Source organism: Bufo gargarizans, chromosome 6 (assembly GCF_014858855.1).
Source record: "Bufo gargarizans isolate SCDJY-AF-19 chromosome 6, ASM1485885v1, whole genome shotgun sequence".
NCBI lineage: Eukaryota > Metazoa > Chordata > Amphibia > Anura > Bufonidae > Bufo > Bufo gargarizans.
Window position 1 is genome coordinate 79,344,718 of NC_058085.1, and position 15,040 is coordinate 79,359,757.

The 15,040-nt window shown below is 42.4% G+C and overlaps 1 protein-coding gene across 1 annotated transcript in view; it reads right to left on the reverse strand.

Annotated features, from left to right (window-relative positions):
* The window catches only part of TOM1L1 (target of myb1 like 1 membrane trafficking protein), a 96,955-nt gene that overhangs the window by 53,819 nt on the left and 28,096 nt on the right, over positions 1–15,040 (reverse strand). The window contains exons 2-4 of the mRNA XM_044297613.1: positions 10,775–10,859; positions 9,022–9,100; positions 2,459–2,608 (exon numbers count right to left, since the gene is read on the reverse strand). Coding sequence (XP_044153548.1) covers positions 2,459–2,608; positions 9,022–9,100; positions 10,775–10,859 — 314 coding nt within the window. The remainder of the gene's footprint in view (positions 1–2,458; positions 2,609–9,021; positions 9,101–10,774; positions 10,860–15,040) is intronic.

Below are 15,040 nucleotides of genomic sequence, written 5' to 3' on the forward strand. Positions count from 1 at the left end.
TACTCCATACCCCTGAGCAAAGGGGACCTCAAAATTTAGACTTTGGGGTTTCATAAGCTGTAAGCCATAATCATCCAAATTATAACAAAGGCTTGAAATATCTCGCTTTGCATGTAATGAGTCTATCTCATGTGTTAGGGCCCTTTCACACCTGCGTTCTTTTCTTCCGGCATAGAGTTCCGTCGTCGGGGCTCTATGCCGGAAGAATCCTGATCAGTTTTATCCTAATGCATTCTGAATGGAGAGAAATCCGTTCAGGATGCATCAGGATGTCTTCAGTTCCGGACCGGAACGTTTTTTGGCCGGAAAAAAAACCGCAGCATGCTGTGCTTTTTGCTCCGGCCCAAAATCCTGAACACTTGCCGCAAGGCCGGATCCGGAATTAATGCCCATTGAAAGGCATTGATCCGGATCCGGCCTTAAGCTAAACGTCGTTTCGGCGCATTGCCGGATCCGACGTTTAGCTTTTTCTGAATGGTTACCATGGCTGCCGGGACGCTAAAGTCCTGGCAGCCATGGTAAAGTGTAGTGGGGAGCGGGGGAGCAGTATACTTACAGTCCGTGCGGCTCCCAGGGCGCTCCAGAGTGACGTCAGGGCGCCCCAAGCGCATGGATGACGTGATCGCATGGCACGTCATCCATGCGCATGGGACGCTTTGACGTCATTCTGGAGCGCCCGGGGAGCTGCACGGACGGTAAGTATACTGCTACCCCGCTCCCCACTACTACTATGGCAACCAGGACTTTAATAGCGTCCTGGCTGCCATAGTAACACTGAACGCATTTTGAAGACGGATCCGTCTTCAAATGCTTTCAGTTCACTTGCGTTTTTTCCGGATCCGGCGTGTAATTCCGGCAAGTGGAGTACACACCGGATCCAGACAACGCAAGTGTGAAAGAGGCCTTAGTGTCACCTTTTAAGTTGCATTACTGAAATAAATGAACTTTGCACGATATTCAAATTTTTCGAGTTTCACCTGTACTTGAGAGACAAGACAGCAGAGTAAACAGCTGAAAACTGCATTCCAGACACTGCTGCAAAGTGACAGCATCTCCAGTGAATCCTTTATTGGACGGACTTTACAGAAAGTGTGCCATAAAATCAAGCAGCAACGTTTCGGCTGTAGCCTAGCCTGGGATTTTATGGCACACTTTCTGTAAAGTCCGTCCAATAAAGGATTCTGGAGATGCTGCCGCTACCTCTCTTCATTTACTATACGGTCGACTGCTGAGGATCTGCGGTCGTGGCTCGGCTGTTGCATTACCGGTGTGGCCATTTATGTCCGTGGATGCTGCTCTACAAACACTTTTGTCTACTGCTGCAAAGTGAGGGACTACGGCTCAGACACCCATCACTCAAACTACCACTAGGCCAGATAAAACCAAAGTCTAGACCTGATAGTGGCCACCTATACCCACAAGGGCTAGGTTACAGCCATTTAATCTGCCTCCATACTTCTTTACTGGTGCCAGAAATTGCACTTTGAGTCTGCTGCTGTTGAAAGTACCAAAAGTTATATTTTGCACTTAGTAAAAAGAGATTTTATACATTAACTTCTGGTCTCATTCTTTAAACTACTTTTGCACTGCACCAATCCCCAGGGAGCAACGGCCTGAGGGAATATACCGTGACACAACAATTCATCAGGGCCACTAACACTCCCATCCTCCTCACTAGCTCTTTATGGGTCAATTACATGGGCATAGACCTGTGATGGCTAACCTCCGGCACTCAAGCCTTGGTAAACTACTACTCCCAAGATGTATACTTGCTTAGCTGTTCTCAGAACTCCATAGAAATGAATGCAGCATGCTGGGAGTCGTAGTTTCACCACAGCTGGTGTGCCGGAGGTTAGCCATCACTGGCTTAGACCCTTCTGGGGAGGATGGTATTAGGTGTGTCTAAATGAGTACAGGAGCAGCTTTCGTACGTTTTGCCAAAATATGTGTGCAAGTTCTGGTCCCAGCTGCAAATGGACCGGTTACTTCAGAAAACAAAAGAACCGAACCACATTCCTCCAGGCTTGATGCAAACAAGGACTATTTTCATCTGCCAATCACTGTCTGCAGCACTGAGCTGTCCCCTATGCGGTATGTCACTGAGACATGTGTGGCATGAGTAACAGGCCAATGTTACGACCAGTGATTGGCTGCAGCGGTTACGTGACGTCTGTCAACAGGGTGTTGATTCCCGGAGACCGCAATCTGCGAAGGAGGCCGTCGAGTGATGGAGACGGAACCCAGAGGCGGGGGCCAGGTAGGTATGATCACCACCATGGGTCCGGACACTCTGTGAGGTCTGTTAAAAAAAACGTTAAAATTGCACAATCTCTTTTGCCTTTTCAAATGAATCTACAGATTTGTTACATCAGCTGGTAAAACGATATATATTCCAGATCAATACAGACATTTCACTCCCAATAACGTCTACGCCACAATTTCTCAGGGATTACTGTACCATGATCAAGCGGAGGATCCTGTTTTGCATGCTGATCGGTAGATTGTACTTGGGGTTTAGCAGTTTGACCAGCACGTCCTTGCAGAATTCCTTCTTCAGAACCAAGGACTGAAATGTTGTAATGCAGTTCTGCATGCACATCTCCAACAGCTGAATTTCAGACGGAGAAAGCACAGAGATAGTTACCAAACACTAAGGCCTCTTTCACACGGGCGTCATGTTTTTTGCCCGGATAAGAGGCGGGTGCGTTGCGGGAAAATGCACGATTTTTCCGCGCGAGTGCAAAACATTGTCATGCGTTTTGCACTCGCGTGAGAAAAGTCGCGCATGTTTGGTACCCAGACCCGAACTTCTTCACAGAAGTTCGGGCTTGGGATTGATGTTCTGAAGATTGTATTATTTTCCCTTATAACATGGTTATAAGGGAAAATAATAGCATTCTGACTACAGAATGCATAGTATAATAGTGCTGGAAGGGTTAAAAATAATAAAAAAGTTAACTCACCTTCTCCTCTTGTTAGCGTAGATCCCGGTCTGTTCTTTAGCTGTGGACTGAATGACCTGAGGTGACGTCAGATCACATGCTCCAATCACATGGTCCATCACCGTGGTGATGGAGCATGTGATCTGACGTCATCAAAGGTCCTTTAGCCACAGCTAAAGAACAGACCGGGATTTACGCTAACAAGAGGAGAAGGTGAGTTAACTTTTTTATTATTTTTAACCCTTCCAGCACTATTATACTAAGCATTCTGTAGTCAGAATGCTATTATTTTCCCTTATAACCATGTTATAAGGGAAAATAATACAGTGAATAGACTGTCACCTAGAACCCATGCGTGAAAATCGCACCGCATCCGCACTTGCTTGCGGATGCATGCGATTTTCACGCAACCCCATTCATTTCTATAGGGCCTGCGTTACGTGAAAAACGCACAAAGAGGAGCATGCTGCGATTTTCACGCAACGCACAAGTGATGCGTGAAAATCACCGCTCGTGTGCACAGCCCCATAGAAATGAATGGGTCAGGATTCAGTGCGGGTGCAATGCGTTCACCGCACGCATCGCACCCGCACGGAAAACTCGCCCGTGTGAAAGGGGCCTAAAGGATCGCTTTGTCTCTGAAGGCTGAAGGCAACATACAGGTGGATCTCAATAAATTAGAAAATCATCGAAAAGTTCATTTATTTCATTAATTCACAAAAAAAAATGAAATTGATATATTTCATAGATTCATTATACACAGAAGGATCTATTTCAAGTGTTTATTGAAAAAAAAAGTGATTAGCCTGGGACACTGCTGAGGTGTTATGGAAGCCCAGGTTGCTTTAATAGCAGCCTTCAGCTTGTCTGCATTGTTGGGTCTGGTGTCTATCATCTTCCTCATAGATTCTCTATGGGGTTTAGGTCAGGGGAGTTTGCTGGCCAATGAAACACAGCGATACTGTGGTTATTACACCAGGTATTGGTACTCTTGGCACCATCGGCAGGTGCCAAGTCCTGCTGGAAAATGAAATCAGTATCTCCAAAAAGCTTGTCAGTAGAGGAAAGCATGAAGGGCTCCAAAGTTTCCTGGTAGATGGCTGTGCAGACTTTGGACTTGATATAACACAGTGGACCAACACCAGAAGATAACATTGATCCCCAAACCATCACTGACGGTGGAAACTTCACATTGGACCTCAAGCAACTTGGATTGTGTGCCTAGTCTCTACTCTTCCTCCAGACTCTGGGACCTTGAATTTCAAATGAAAAGCAAAATTTACTTTTATCTGAAAACAGAACGTTGGACCACTAAGCAACAGCCCAGTCATTTTTCTTCTTAGCCCAGATAACACGTTTGTGATGCTGTCTCTGGGTCATAAGTGGCTTGAAACAAGGAACGCATCAGTTATAGCCTATGTTCTGAAACCTCTTTTGGGTGGCTCTTGAAGCATTGACTCCAGCTGTAATCCACTCCTTGTGAATCTCCCCCAAATTCTTGACAATCCTTTCAGGGCTGCCTTTATCCCTGTTGCTTGTGTACTTTTTTTCTACCAGACTTTTTTCTTCGACTCAACTTCCCATTAATATGCTTGGCTACAGCACTCTGTGAACAGCCAGCTTCTTCAGCAATTACTTTTTATGGCTTACTTACTGATTTGTGGATGGCCTCGATGACTGTCTTCTGGACAACTGTCAAGTCAGCAGTCTTACCCATGATTATGTAACCTACTGAACCAGACTGAGGGACCATTTAAAGGCTTATGAAACCTATGCAGGTGTTTTGTGTTGATAAGCTGATTAGAGTGTGACACCATGAGTCTACAATATTAAACTTTTTCACAATATTTTAATTTTCTGAGAAACTGACTTTTGGGCTTTCATTAACTGTAAGCCATAATCATCAACATTAAATAAATAAATGCTTGAAATAGATCACTCTGTGTGTGATGAATCTATAGAATATATGAGTTTAACTTTCTGAATTTAATTAGTAAAATAAATTACCTTTTTGATGATATTCTAATTTATTGAGATGTACCTGTATGTGGCTGACTGTTACCTTCAATGCACACTGCAGCTTTGTTAAACTATTATAGAAATCTGCTGGAGAAAAGTGTAAACTAGTATGATATGATATAAAGTTAAAGGATGCGGGAACCGCGCTCTAAATACAAAGTAAATGTCAGTGAATCTCTCCTGCAAATATAGGGAAAAAAATCCGGTAAAATGTCCAGTTAATGAAGATGGAAAGTTCACTGGACCAAGATGTTCATAAGATGTTTAAACAGTTCCCCTGCTACTGATCCATAAGTAGCATAACTGACCAAATTCCGGACCCAAATGAGGGGTGAAAGCTGCTGGAAAATGTCAGTAATCCATCCACAGACACCTCCTACTGATCCACAGATCTCGTGCTGAGTATCCAGCCTCTAAATCCAACCACCGAACCTTCAAAGGAATAAAGACAGATGGTGCAGTACCCTCGGTATCTTCAATAGTAAGGATTTTATTATACTTACAATCAAGAAGTTTAAAATTTGCACATAAAAAAGGCCCGACCCGGGTTTCGCTGTTCGCTTCGTCAGGGGCTGCGGTATACTGACCGCTGCAAACCACGAGTGGAAGTACTCTCCCACCCCGGAACTGAAACGGACTTCGGTAATCAGTCACATGTCAATCACAATGTCGGCTATTCAAACTATAAAAAGTGCATTCAAAATCACAAATAACAATCACATATAAATACAAATTCATATATAAATATAAATAGACATATAAAATGTTCTAGGTATAAAATTCAATATAAAAATCCATATATAAAAATTGAATATATAAAACGGAAATATAGATATCATCTGGATCAAGCCATACAGACTGATTTAATGTCCCACTCAATATTCAGCCCTCGCGGTTGTAAAGTGCCCAACTCAAAAATCCACTTCGCTTCTATTTTATTAATTTGTGTTGCGGGATTACCTCCTCGCCAATGTTGTTTAACCAGTTCAATACCACAAAATTTCAAACCACTGGGGTCTTTCTGGTGCACTCTCTTGAAATGGGCAGAGACACTATGCGTCTCTAAACCTTTTTTAATATTTCTAATATGCTCTGCCACCCTTACTTTGAGCTTCCTTAGAGTCCTACCTATATATTGGAGCCCGCAAGGGCATTCCAACATATAGATGACCCCCTTAGTTTCACAAGAAATGTTACCCTTAATTTTTAAGACAGTTGCATTGGAGGTAGACACAATCTCTTTTATCTTTGACTTTTTCTTTTCGTCCCTAGAGCGGTTCTTACAACAAGGGCAAAAACCGCACCATGTGAACACACTGCAGGATTTAATAGTGCTGGGAACCTCCTTCACAAAACTAAAACTTCCTTAATCAGAAGGAACATCAATATTTGAATAACTTATATCCTAAAACTCCAACTATATATTACTTGCCAAAGGTACACAAGGATGTAGAGCGCCCCCCAGGCAGACCGATAGTCTCTGGTATCGACTCAATTACCAGCCGTGTTTCTGAATATATAGATATTTTTTTACAACGTTTTGTTACCACCACCCCCTATTATCTGAGAGATACAGGGCATGTTTTGGAATTGTTAAAAGCTTTTGATAAATTCCCAGAAAATACCCTTTTAATGACACTGGATGTTACATCATTATATACTATAATACCCAATAATATTGGTATAGATGCAGTTAGGTTTTATTTGGATAGTGACGAACGATTGAGTGAGGCTCATAAAACATTTATCCTGGATTGTATACGGTTTTGTTTGGGACATAATTATTTTGGTACGACGATTATTATTATTTACAGGTTTCTGGTGTGGCGATGGGTGCGAAATTTGCACCTAGTTTTGCAAATCTTTTTATGTCATATTGGGAACATTTTACCATCTCCCCTGCCCTGGGAAGAGACGCTGAGGGCGGCAGCCTCCAGTTTTGGAGGAGATATATTGATGACTGCGTTGGCATTTGGTATGGCACAAAGGAGGGTTTGTTGGATTTCATTTCGCATTTGAATTTAAACGAATGGAATATAAAATTCACGGAGGATATAAGCAACACCGTTATTCATTTTTTAGACCTTGAAATTAGACTAGAGGAGAATGAAATCGTAACCAAAACTTACTTTAAACCAACTGACCGTAATGGGTACATTGAAAGCAGTAGTTGTCACTATAAGCCTTGGTTATGTAATGTACCGAAAGGCCAACTAAAACGCATTAGAAGAAATTGTACCAATATTAAAGATTATGACAATCAAAGTAACATTATCATAGATCGGTTCATTGAAAAGGGATATAAAAAAGAAATATTATATGAGCAAAAGGAAGAAATAAAATTAGATAGTGATATGTTAATAAATAAAAATAATGATTCAAAGGAACAGAAAGAAATCATGAGGGATAAATATCAATTTGCTTTTTCTACTTCTTATTCTGCTATTTGCCCCCAAATTAGAAAGATCATACATCAGAACTGGAATGTTCTGAAGAATGACCGTATTATTGGAGATCTTATCCCCAAGAAACCACCATTTATTTATAAAAGAGCCCCCAATGTTAGGAATCGTATTATACATAGTTTTGTGAAGGAGGTTCCCAGCACTATTAAATCCTGCAGTGTGTTCACATGGTGCGGCTTTTGCCCTTGTTGTAAGAACCGCTCTAGGGACGAAAAGAAAAAGTCAAAGATAAAAGAGATTGTGTCTACCTCCAATGCAACTGTCTTAAAAATTAAGGGTAACATTTCTTGTGAAACTAAGGGGGTCATCTATATGTTGGAATGCCCTTGCGGGCTCCAATATATAGGTAGGACTCTAAGGAAGCTCAAAGTAAGGGTGGCAGAGCATATTAGAAATATTAAAAAAGGTTTAGAGACGCATAGTGTCTCTGCCCATTTCAAGAGAGTGCACCAGAAAGACCCCAGTGGTTTGAAATTTTGTGGTATTGAACTGGTTAAACAACATTGGCGAGGAGGTAATCCCGCAACACAAATTAATAAAATAGAAGCGAAGTGGATTTTTGAGTTGGGCACTTTACAACCGCGAGGGCTGAATATTGAGTGGGACATTAAATCAGTCTGTATGGCTTGATCCAGATGATATCTATATTTCCGTTTTATATATTCAATTTTTATATATGGATTTTTATATTGAATTTTATACCTTGAACATTTTATATGTCTATTTATATTTATATATGAATTTGTATTTATATGTGATTGCTATTTGTGATTTTGAATGCACTTTTTATAGTTTGAATAGCCGACATTGTGATTGACATGTGACTGATTACCGAAGTCCGTTTCAGTTCCGGGGTGGGAGAGTACTTCCACTCGTGGTTTGCAGCGGTCAGTATACCGCAGCCCCTGACGAAGCGAAGAGCGAAACCCGGGTCGGGCCTTTTTTATGTGCAAATTTTAAACTTCTTGATTGTAAGTATAATAAAATCCTTACTATTGAAGATACCGAGGGTACTGCACCATCTGTCTTTATTCCTTTGAAGGTTCGGTGGTTGGATTTAGAGGCTGGATACTCAGCACGAGATCTGTGGATCAGTAGGAGGTGTCTGTGGATGGATTACTGACATTTTCCAGCAGCTTTCACCCCTCATTTGGGTCCGGAATTTGGTCAGTTATGCTACTTATGGATCAGTAGCAGGGGAACTGTTTAAACATCTTATGAACATCTTGGTCCAGTGAACTTTCCATCTTCATTAACTGGACATTTTACCGGATTTTTTTCCCTATATTTGCAGGAGAGATTCACTGACATTTACTTTGTATTTAGAGCGCGGTTCCCGCATCCTTTAACTTTATATACTTTAGGAGTTTGACCCTACTCCCTTAAGGGCACCGCTGCTATTGTCTATTTCCATACCAGTTAACACTATATATATTTTTTCTAGTATGATATGATGACATGGCTGTCATATTTCAGATTTAGATGGGTTAAGGCTAGATACAATGAGAGCCACATGGACAGTCCCTTTAAATATTTAGAAATGACTGTAAAGTATACCGTACATCAATTTAGACATTTAGGCTCATGATACTTACAGAAAGTGAATACCTGACTTCTTTCTTATTGTAGTTTTTGCTCATCCTTTTCTTTAGAGCTTTAACTGCATCTCGTGACCTAAAACAAAAAATAGTGAAAGTTTTCAAAAGAAGGTCACAACCACCATGTAGAGTCTTAATCAAGAGGTGCAGCCTCATCAGGTTGTACAGTTTAGGCAGTGAATGAGTTACAGACGGGTCCTTTCCTCTTGGTTGGACGAGATGAGCAGCTTTTTGAAAGAACATGATTTAGCGATTTTGTGCCACGAGATGTCTATCCTATATGTGTAATAACCCAATGGTTGTGTTGTGTGTGGAAATGTGGTACCAGACCAGTTGCATACGTAGTGAAGTAAGAGCCCCATAGCAAGGATCAAACCAGACCCACCACACAGGACAGAAGGGTTTTTGCCTAAACCCTTTTCAATGACCCTTGAGCCATTTTTCCACTGCTTAATTTGCTAAAAGTTCTTTCTTTAGAGGGTAGAGTCCTGACCAAATTTTAATCTCCAGATCTCCAGTAGAAAAGGAGATAATCCCAACTAAGACCGGGCCCCCTCTTGCCCTGGGCCCCATAGCAGTCGCATGGTCTGCCGCTATGGTAGTTACGCCCCTGTACCAAGCATTCATTTTGGATTTGGTTTATACATTGTGTTTATGCTTGAAATTCATGTGCTGGATTTTGGTCTTTTGTGTTCATTGTTATAGGAAGGGAGAGGAAGACTCTCACAGACTCCCTTGGCTTATCTCCCTGGGAGCAAAATGATTGAACAGTTGAAATTAAGATTGCAGATGTCGGGGGAGAATCAGGACGCCTCATACGTATTACATGGTTGGCTGGTTCCACCAAAATTGGCAACATACATCCAATGTGTAAGGCCAACTTAAAGGGATTTTCCAAGACTTTTATACTGATGACCTATCCTCTGAATAGGTTATCAGTATTTGATTGGTGGAGGTCCATCACCTGGGACCCCCGCCAAGCAGCTGTTTGAGAAGGCACCGGTGCTCGCAGTAGTGCCTCAGCCTTCTTGCATCTTAGCCTAGACCAGTCATGGTGAACCTTTTAGAGACCGAGTGCCCATATTGCAACCCAAAACCCACTTATTTATCACAAAAGTGCCAACACGGCAGTTTAACCTGAATACTACAGTCCAATGTAGTATCTTCCATGTACTTTATCATTTAGCTATAATACCTGCCTACATTCAATGCGCTGCCTGTGCTGTTCATAGTGCGCCCTGCACTGATGAATGCAGGAAAAGTCTAAACTATATTGGTACACCCAGGGGCGGACTGGGAACTTAAAGTGTCCCTGGAAAAAATACTAAAAGTGGCCCCGTTTTGTAGTCCTGTCCAAATTGATGGAAGCCAGGGCCAGCAATACCATAGTCCTTTACAAAAAACTGCCAGCAACACAAAATACATCACCAAAAACTTCCACTGGCCAGTTGTGAGGAGGGCTCAGACAGCCCCCTGGGTATCGGCCCACCGGGAAATTTCCCTGTAAGTTCTATGGCCAATCTGCCCCTGAGTAAACCACAGACTTTTTCCAGGGTGTGGGTGTCCACTTAGAGGGCTCTGAGTGCCACCTCTGAAACCCGTGCCATAGGTTCGCCACCACTGGCCTAGACCATGTGATGGCAAGTTCATTGGTCACATGGTGTTGGGGCAGCTCAGCCCCATTGAAGTTAAAGGCTGAAAAGGATGTTATGCAAACTGGAAAACCCCTTTAAGTCTTTCCTGTACTCACCCATAAGCAGTGGAGTTAATAACATCGCAGATGTTCATAAACTGGCCCCAGTCTTCTGATTTGTTTGTGGAACTTGTGTGAATTTCTGTAAGAAATAAATGAAATGTTAATGCAAAGGTGGACATACCCTTTAAGAAACATTACATACCCTTTAAGAAACATTTCTTTTATAGTTTGGATTAAATTTTCTCTAAAAACACAAATCCAGACCACCCCTATAAAGCTCTTCATAAGGCTACAGACACATTTTTACATGTAATAAAAATATTTTTACTAGTTGCTTGTTTTTGCTAGTTGTTACTAACCACCTTAAAGGAGTTGACCCATGAAAAATATTCTACAGTTTTCAAACCAGCACCTGGATCTAAATACTTTTGTAATTGCATGTAATAAAAAAATATGTATAGCCACTGAGTTATTCAATAAAATGTATCTGTATAGTGCCACTTAATTTCTTATTTCTTCGACCTGTTCACTGAGATGGCCGCACATGCTCAGTTTCATCTTTCAACTGCCTCCTGAGCTGTGATAGGGAGAGCTGAGACACGCCTTCTGAGCTATGATAGGCAGAGCTGAGACACGCCTCCTGAGCTGCAGAGCTGACACTCACCTTGAGCTGTCAGCTTGATATAAATCTAGAAGAGCAATGAATGGGGAGATCTCGGATCCATATGAGGAACAGGGCTGGTTCTAAATTTGTTAGAAAGAGATTGTCCTGGACTGTATGATATCTGATTTTCATTTTTTACATTATTCATGGGATAACCCCTTTAAGTTACTTTAAGTTTCAGGTTGCAATCCTGATTCCTTTATTCATAGTCGGACCCCTGACATTCAGTTTACAATCGGCTCAGAGTTTTAGACTTTTTTTTTAACGTAGATGTGTCCCTCTCAAAAATACATTTTAAACTTGAGACTTGTGTGTTCAGGATGCTGCTGGGTACATTAGCACTCAGGAGCACAGTTTAAATACTGTCTTCTCCTTCTACAGCCTTCTATTAGGAATGTCTTCTTCCTTATGCTGGTAGACACTGATGCTGAGGAATGTCCAAGTGCACCCTACCTCCTCCTGCAGAGGGTGCAGTAGGTGTTCTGTTTTCTCAATATTCATACACATGTGATTCATGCTCTCCCCCTGTAGATTCTGCTCTGGGTGCTCACCTCTCTCTCAACACTAATACACAGCTTGTGTGATTTACCTCCTCTCGCTAGAGACTGCTGTGGCTGTAGTGAACCAGGAGGAGGTAAAGCAGAGGGTGGGGTAGTGGGTCTGGCTGTTACAGTCAATCACAGTGGTTTTCCACACACTTTTACTCCCTAGGGCCAGTGCAGCGAAAGGAGAGCTAACCCTTTCTTCCTTTGGGGCACACCCCAGTTCTGAGGCTCCTGCTTGATGATGTTATGTGTTTGTATGCGTGCAAGACATGGCAAGTAGTGTGCAAAAGCCAGCGCATGGTGCAGGAGTCAGTAACCAGGCCAGAGGTAGCAGGAAAAACATGTCTCCTTACTGAAGTAGAAAATGGGAGTTTTAGTACATCCAATGACCGCAAAAACACAGTTCCCTCAGTGCAAATCTCAAATGGTTTTATATGAATTTGAGCAAGGATGGAAGGTATCCTTTCTCTCTTTCTCGAGTCTCTGTCTGCAGAATCTGTCCATCTAACTTTTGCAGATGTGCCTGTAATACACAACTGAGGCGTACAGGTTTTTAATGATATGATTGGCCATGTTGTGTCCACGTGTAAAAGGTGTCTTAACAGTATTCCCCTCACTGCAGTAAAGTCTAAATAGCTTAGGTTCCAGGATACATTACTGACTCCAATGCTTAGCCCTTCAGATTTCTGAACCTTCTTGTCCCTTCCTTTTTGTAGATCATCCAGAGATCGGTGAGTTTAGTCCAGTCTTGTGAGGAATGGAGTACATGTGGTTGCTTCATCCGTCTTCTTCTAGCTTACTCCAGGCTAGAACTCTCTGGACTCAGCAAGGGGCAGATCCAGGATCCACACCCAAGCTTCCTATAGGGGCCCGTCCAAAGTTAATTAACTGTCACTTCCATCCATTATCATTCTGGGTATACAGAACAGGAAACAGTTTGAAAAGAACCACCATTATAGGGTTTTTACATGTCTTCTCTCCTCCCTGTCTACATTCTCATACTGTACATTCTGTGTGATGCACCATCTGTAAAAACTACCTGTAAAAACCACTTGGGAAATCACTGCATTGCAAAACCAAAGAAATCACATACGTTTTTTGCTGCGGTTTTACTCCCCAAAAAACGTGAAGTATGTAAACTCACATTACATGGAATGACTGCCCACCTAGCAAAGGTTTACCATCCCATAGTAAGTTAACATGCACACAAATGTATTTTGTTTCCGGACAAGAATAGGCGGGGTAACAATGAATTCCCCAAAAAACTGATGCAATAGGGACGTTGTCCGTATTTTTTGCTGATCAGTGTTTTTTGGACCGCAAAACACATACGCTCGTGTGAATGTAGGCAAAACACATACGGTCGTGTGAATGTAGGCAAAACACATACGGTCGTGTGAATGTAGGCAAAACACATACGGTCGTGTGAATGTAGGCAAAACACATACAGTCGTGTGAATGTAGGCAAAACACATACGGTCGTGTGAATGTAGGCAAAACACATACGGTCGTGTGAATGTAGGCAAAACATACGGTCATGTGAATGTAGGCAAAACACATACGGTCGTGTGAATGTAGGCAAAACATATACGGTCATGTGAATGTAGGCAAAACACATACGGTCGTGTGAATGTAGGCAAAACATATACGGTCATGTGAATGTAGGCAAAACACATACGGTCGTGTGAATGTAGGCAAAACACATACGGTCGTGTGAATGTAGGCAAAACATATACGGTCGTGTGAATGTAGGCAAAACACATACGGTCGTGTGAATGTAGGCAAAACATATACGGTCATGTGAATGTAGGCAAAACACATACGGTCGTGTAAATGTAGGCAAAACATATACGGTCGTGTGAATGTAGGCAAAACATGCACTTTGAGGGTCATGCACAGAAGAAGCTGGGCTGAATTTGTCATTAAACAGCAATCCTACAGAAAACAACAAATGAGGGCTCATACACACAATTGCGGATCTGCAAAACATGGATACCGGCCACGTACATTCCGCATTTTGCAGCCCATTTTTGCAGCCCATTGAAGTGAATGGTTCCGCTACGGGCTGAAAAAAAAAAAACGGTATGGACACGGAAAAAAATTACATTTGTGTGCATGAGCCCTTCTACATATAATAAGACTCAGGTTAGCTACACTGACAAACACAGCTCTGCTACATGTGATTATCAGTGACGCTTTCATCATGAGACATTCCTGTGAAATAGCTGTAAAACGCCGCGGTCATGAATGCCAAGAGTGTAATCGCTTCTAATGTGTTCATAGTTCAGAGATCATATCTGAAAAAAAAAACCACTGATAGTAATGGAGCTAATGACAGCGCCAGCTCAGCTGCATGAGCAGAGCTGTAGCATCCAGGCCCCAGGGAAAGACATGCTTCCGTATCGCAGTGCCAATCTAGTCCTGGGCTTTTCTTAGATTGCTTATATCAGCTTTCAAATAGCGTTACATAGTATTGGGACATAAAAATCTAACCTCTTCTAAAAAGCAAAACAAAAAACAAACAGGCATCACTAGCTGATAAAGAGAAGGATCTGAGTCTGCCCACATTGCCCTATGTCCAGCATAGTGATTAGTGATTGCAGGGATCTGATGGTACAGATTAGGCCTCTATCACACATCTGTGATAACATCAGTGACAAGATGGTCAGTGGTTTATCCGTGCAGATCTCTGCGAAGAATCCATGTTTGGTGGGTGTATCCGTTTTTACCTCTTCGTGTGTCATCTGTATACCATGGCCACTGCTAGGCTGAAAATTAATTTCCAGAGCATCTCCTAGCAATGGTTTGTTAATTACACAAACCAAACATGGATGTGGTTTTCACAGACCCATAGACTGTAATTGCCACAAGCCCCGGAAGAGCGAAGCGGAGCACAAGAGTGGCAGTGACTCTGGCTGCAATAGTTATTCAGTGTCTATCCTAAGGCCCCATGCACACGGCCGTTGTTCACGGCCGTGTGCGGGCCGTGGAACCGCGGCCTGGATCCCTCCTGAGAGCAGGAGCGCACGGCGTCACTGGTTGCTATGACGCCGTGCGCTCCCTGCTGCCGGCACAGTACAGTAATACACTGGTATAGATCATACCAGTGTA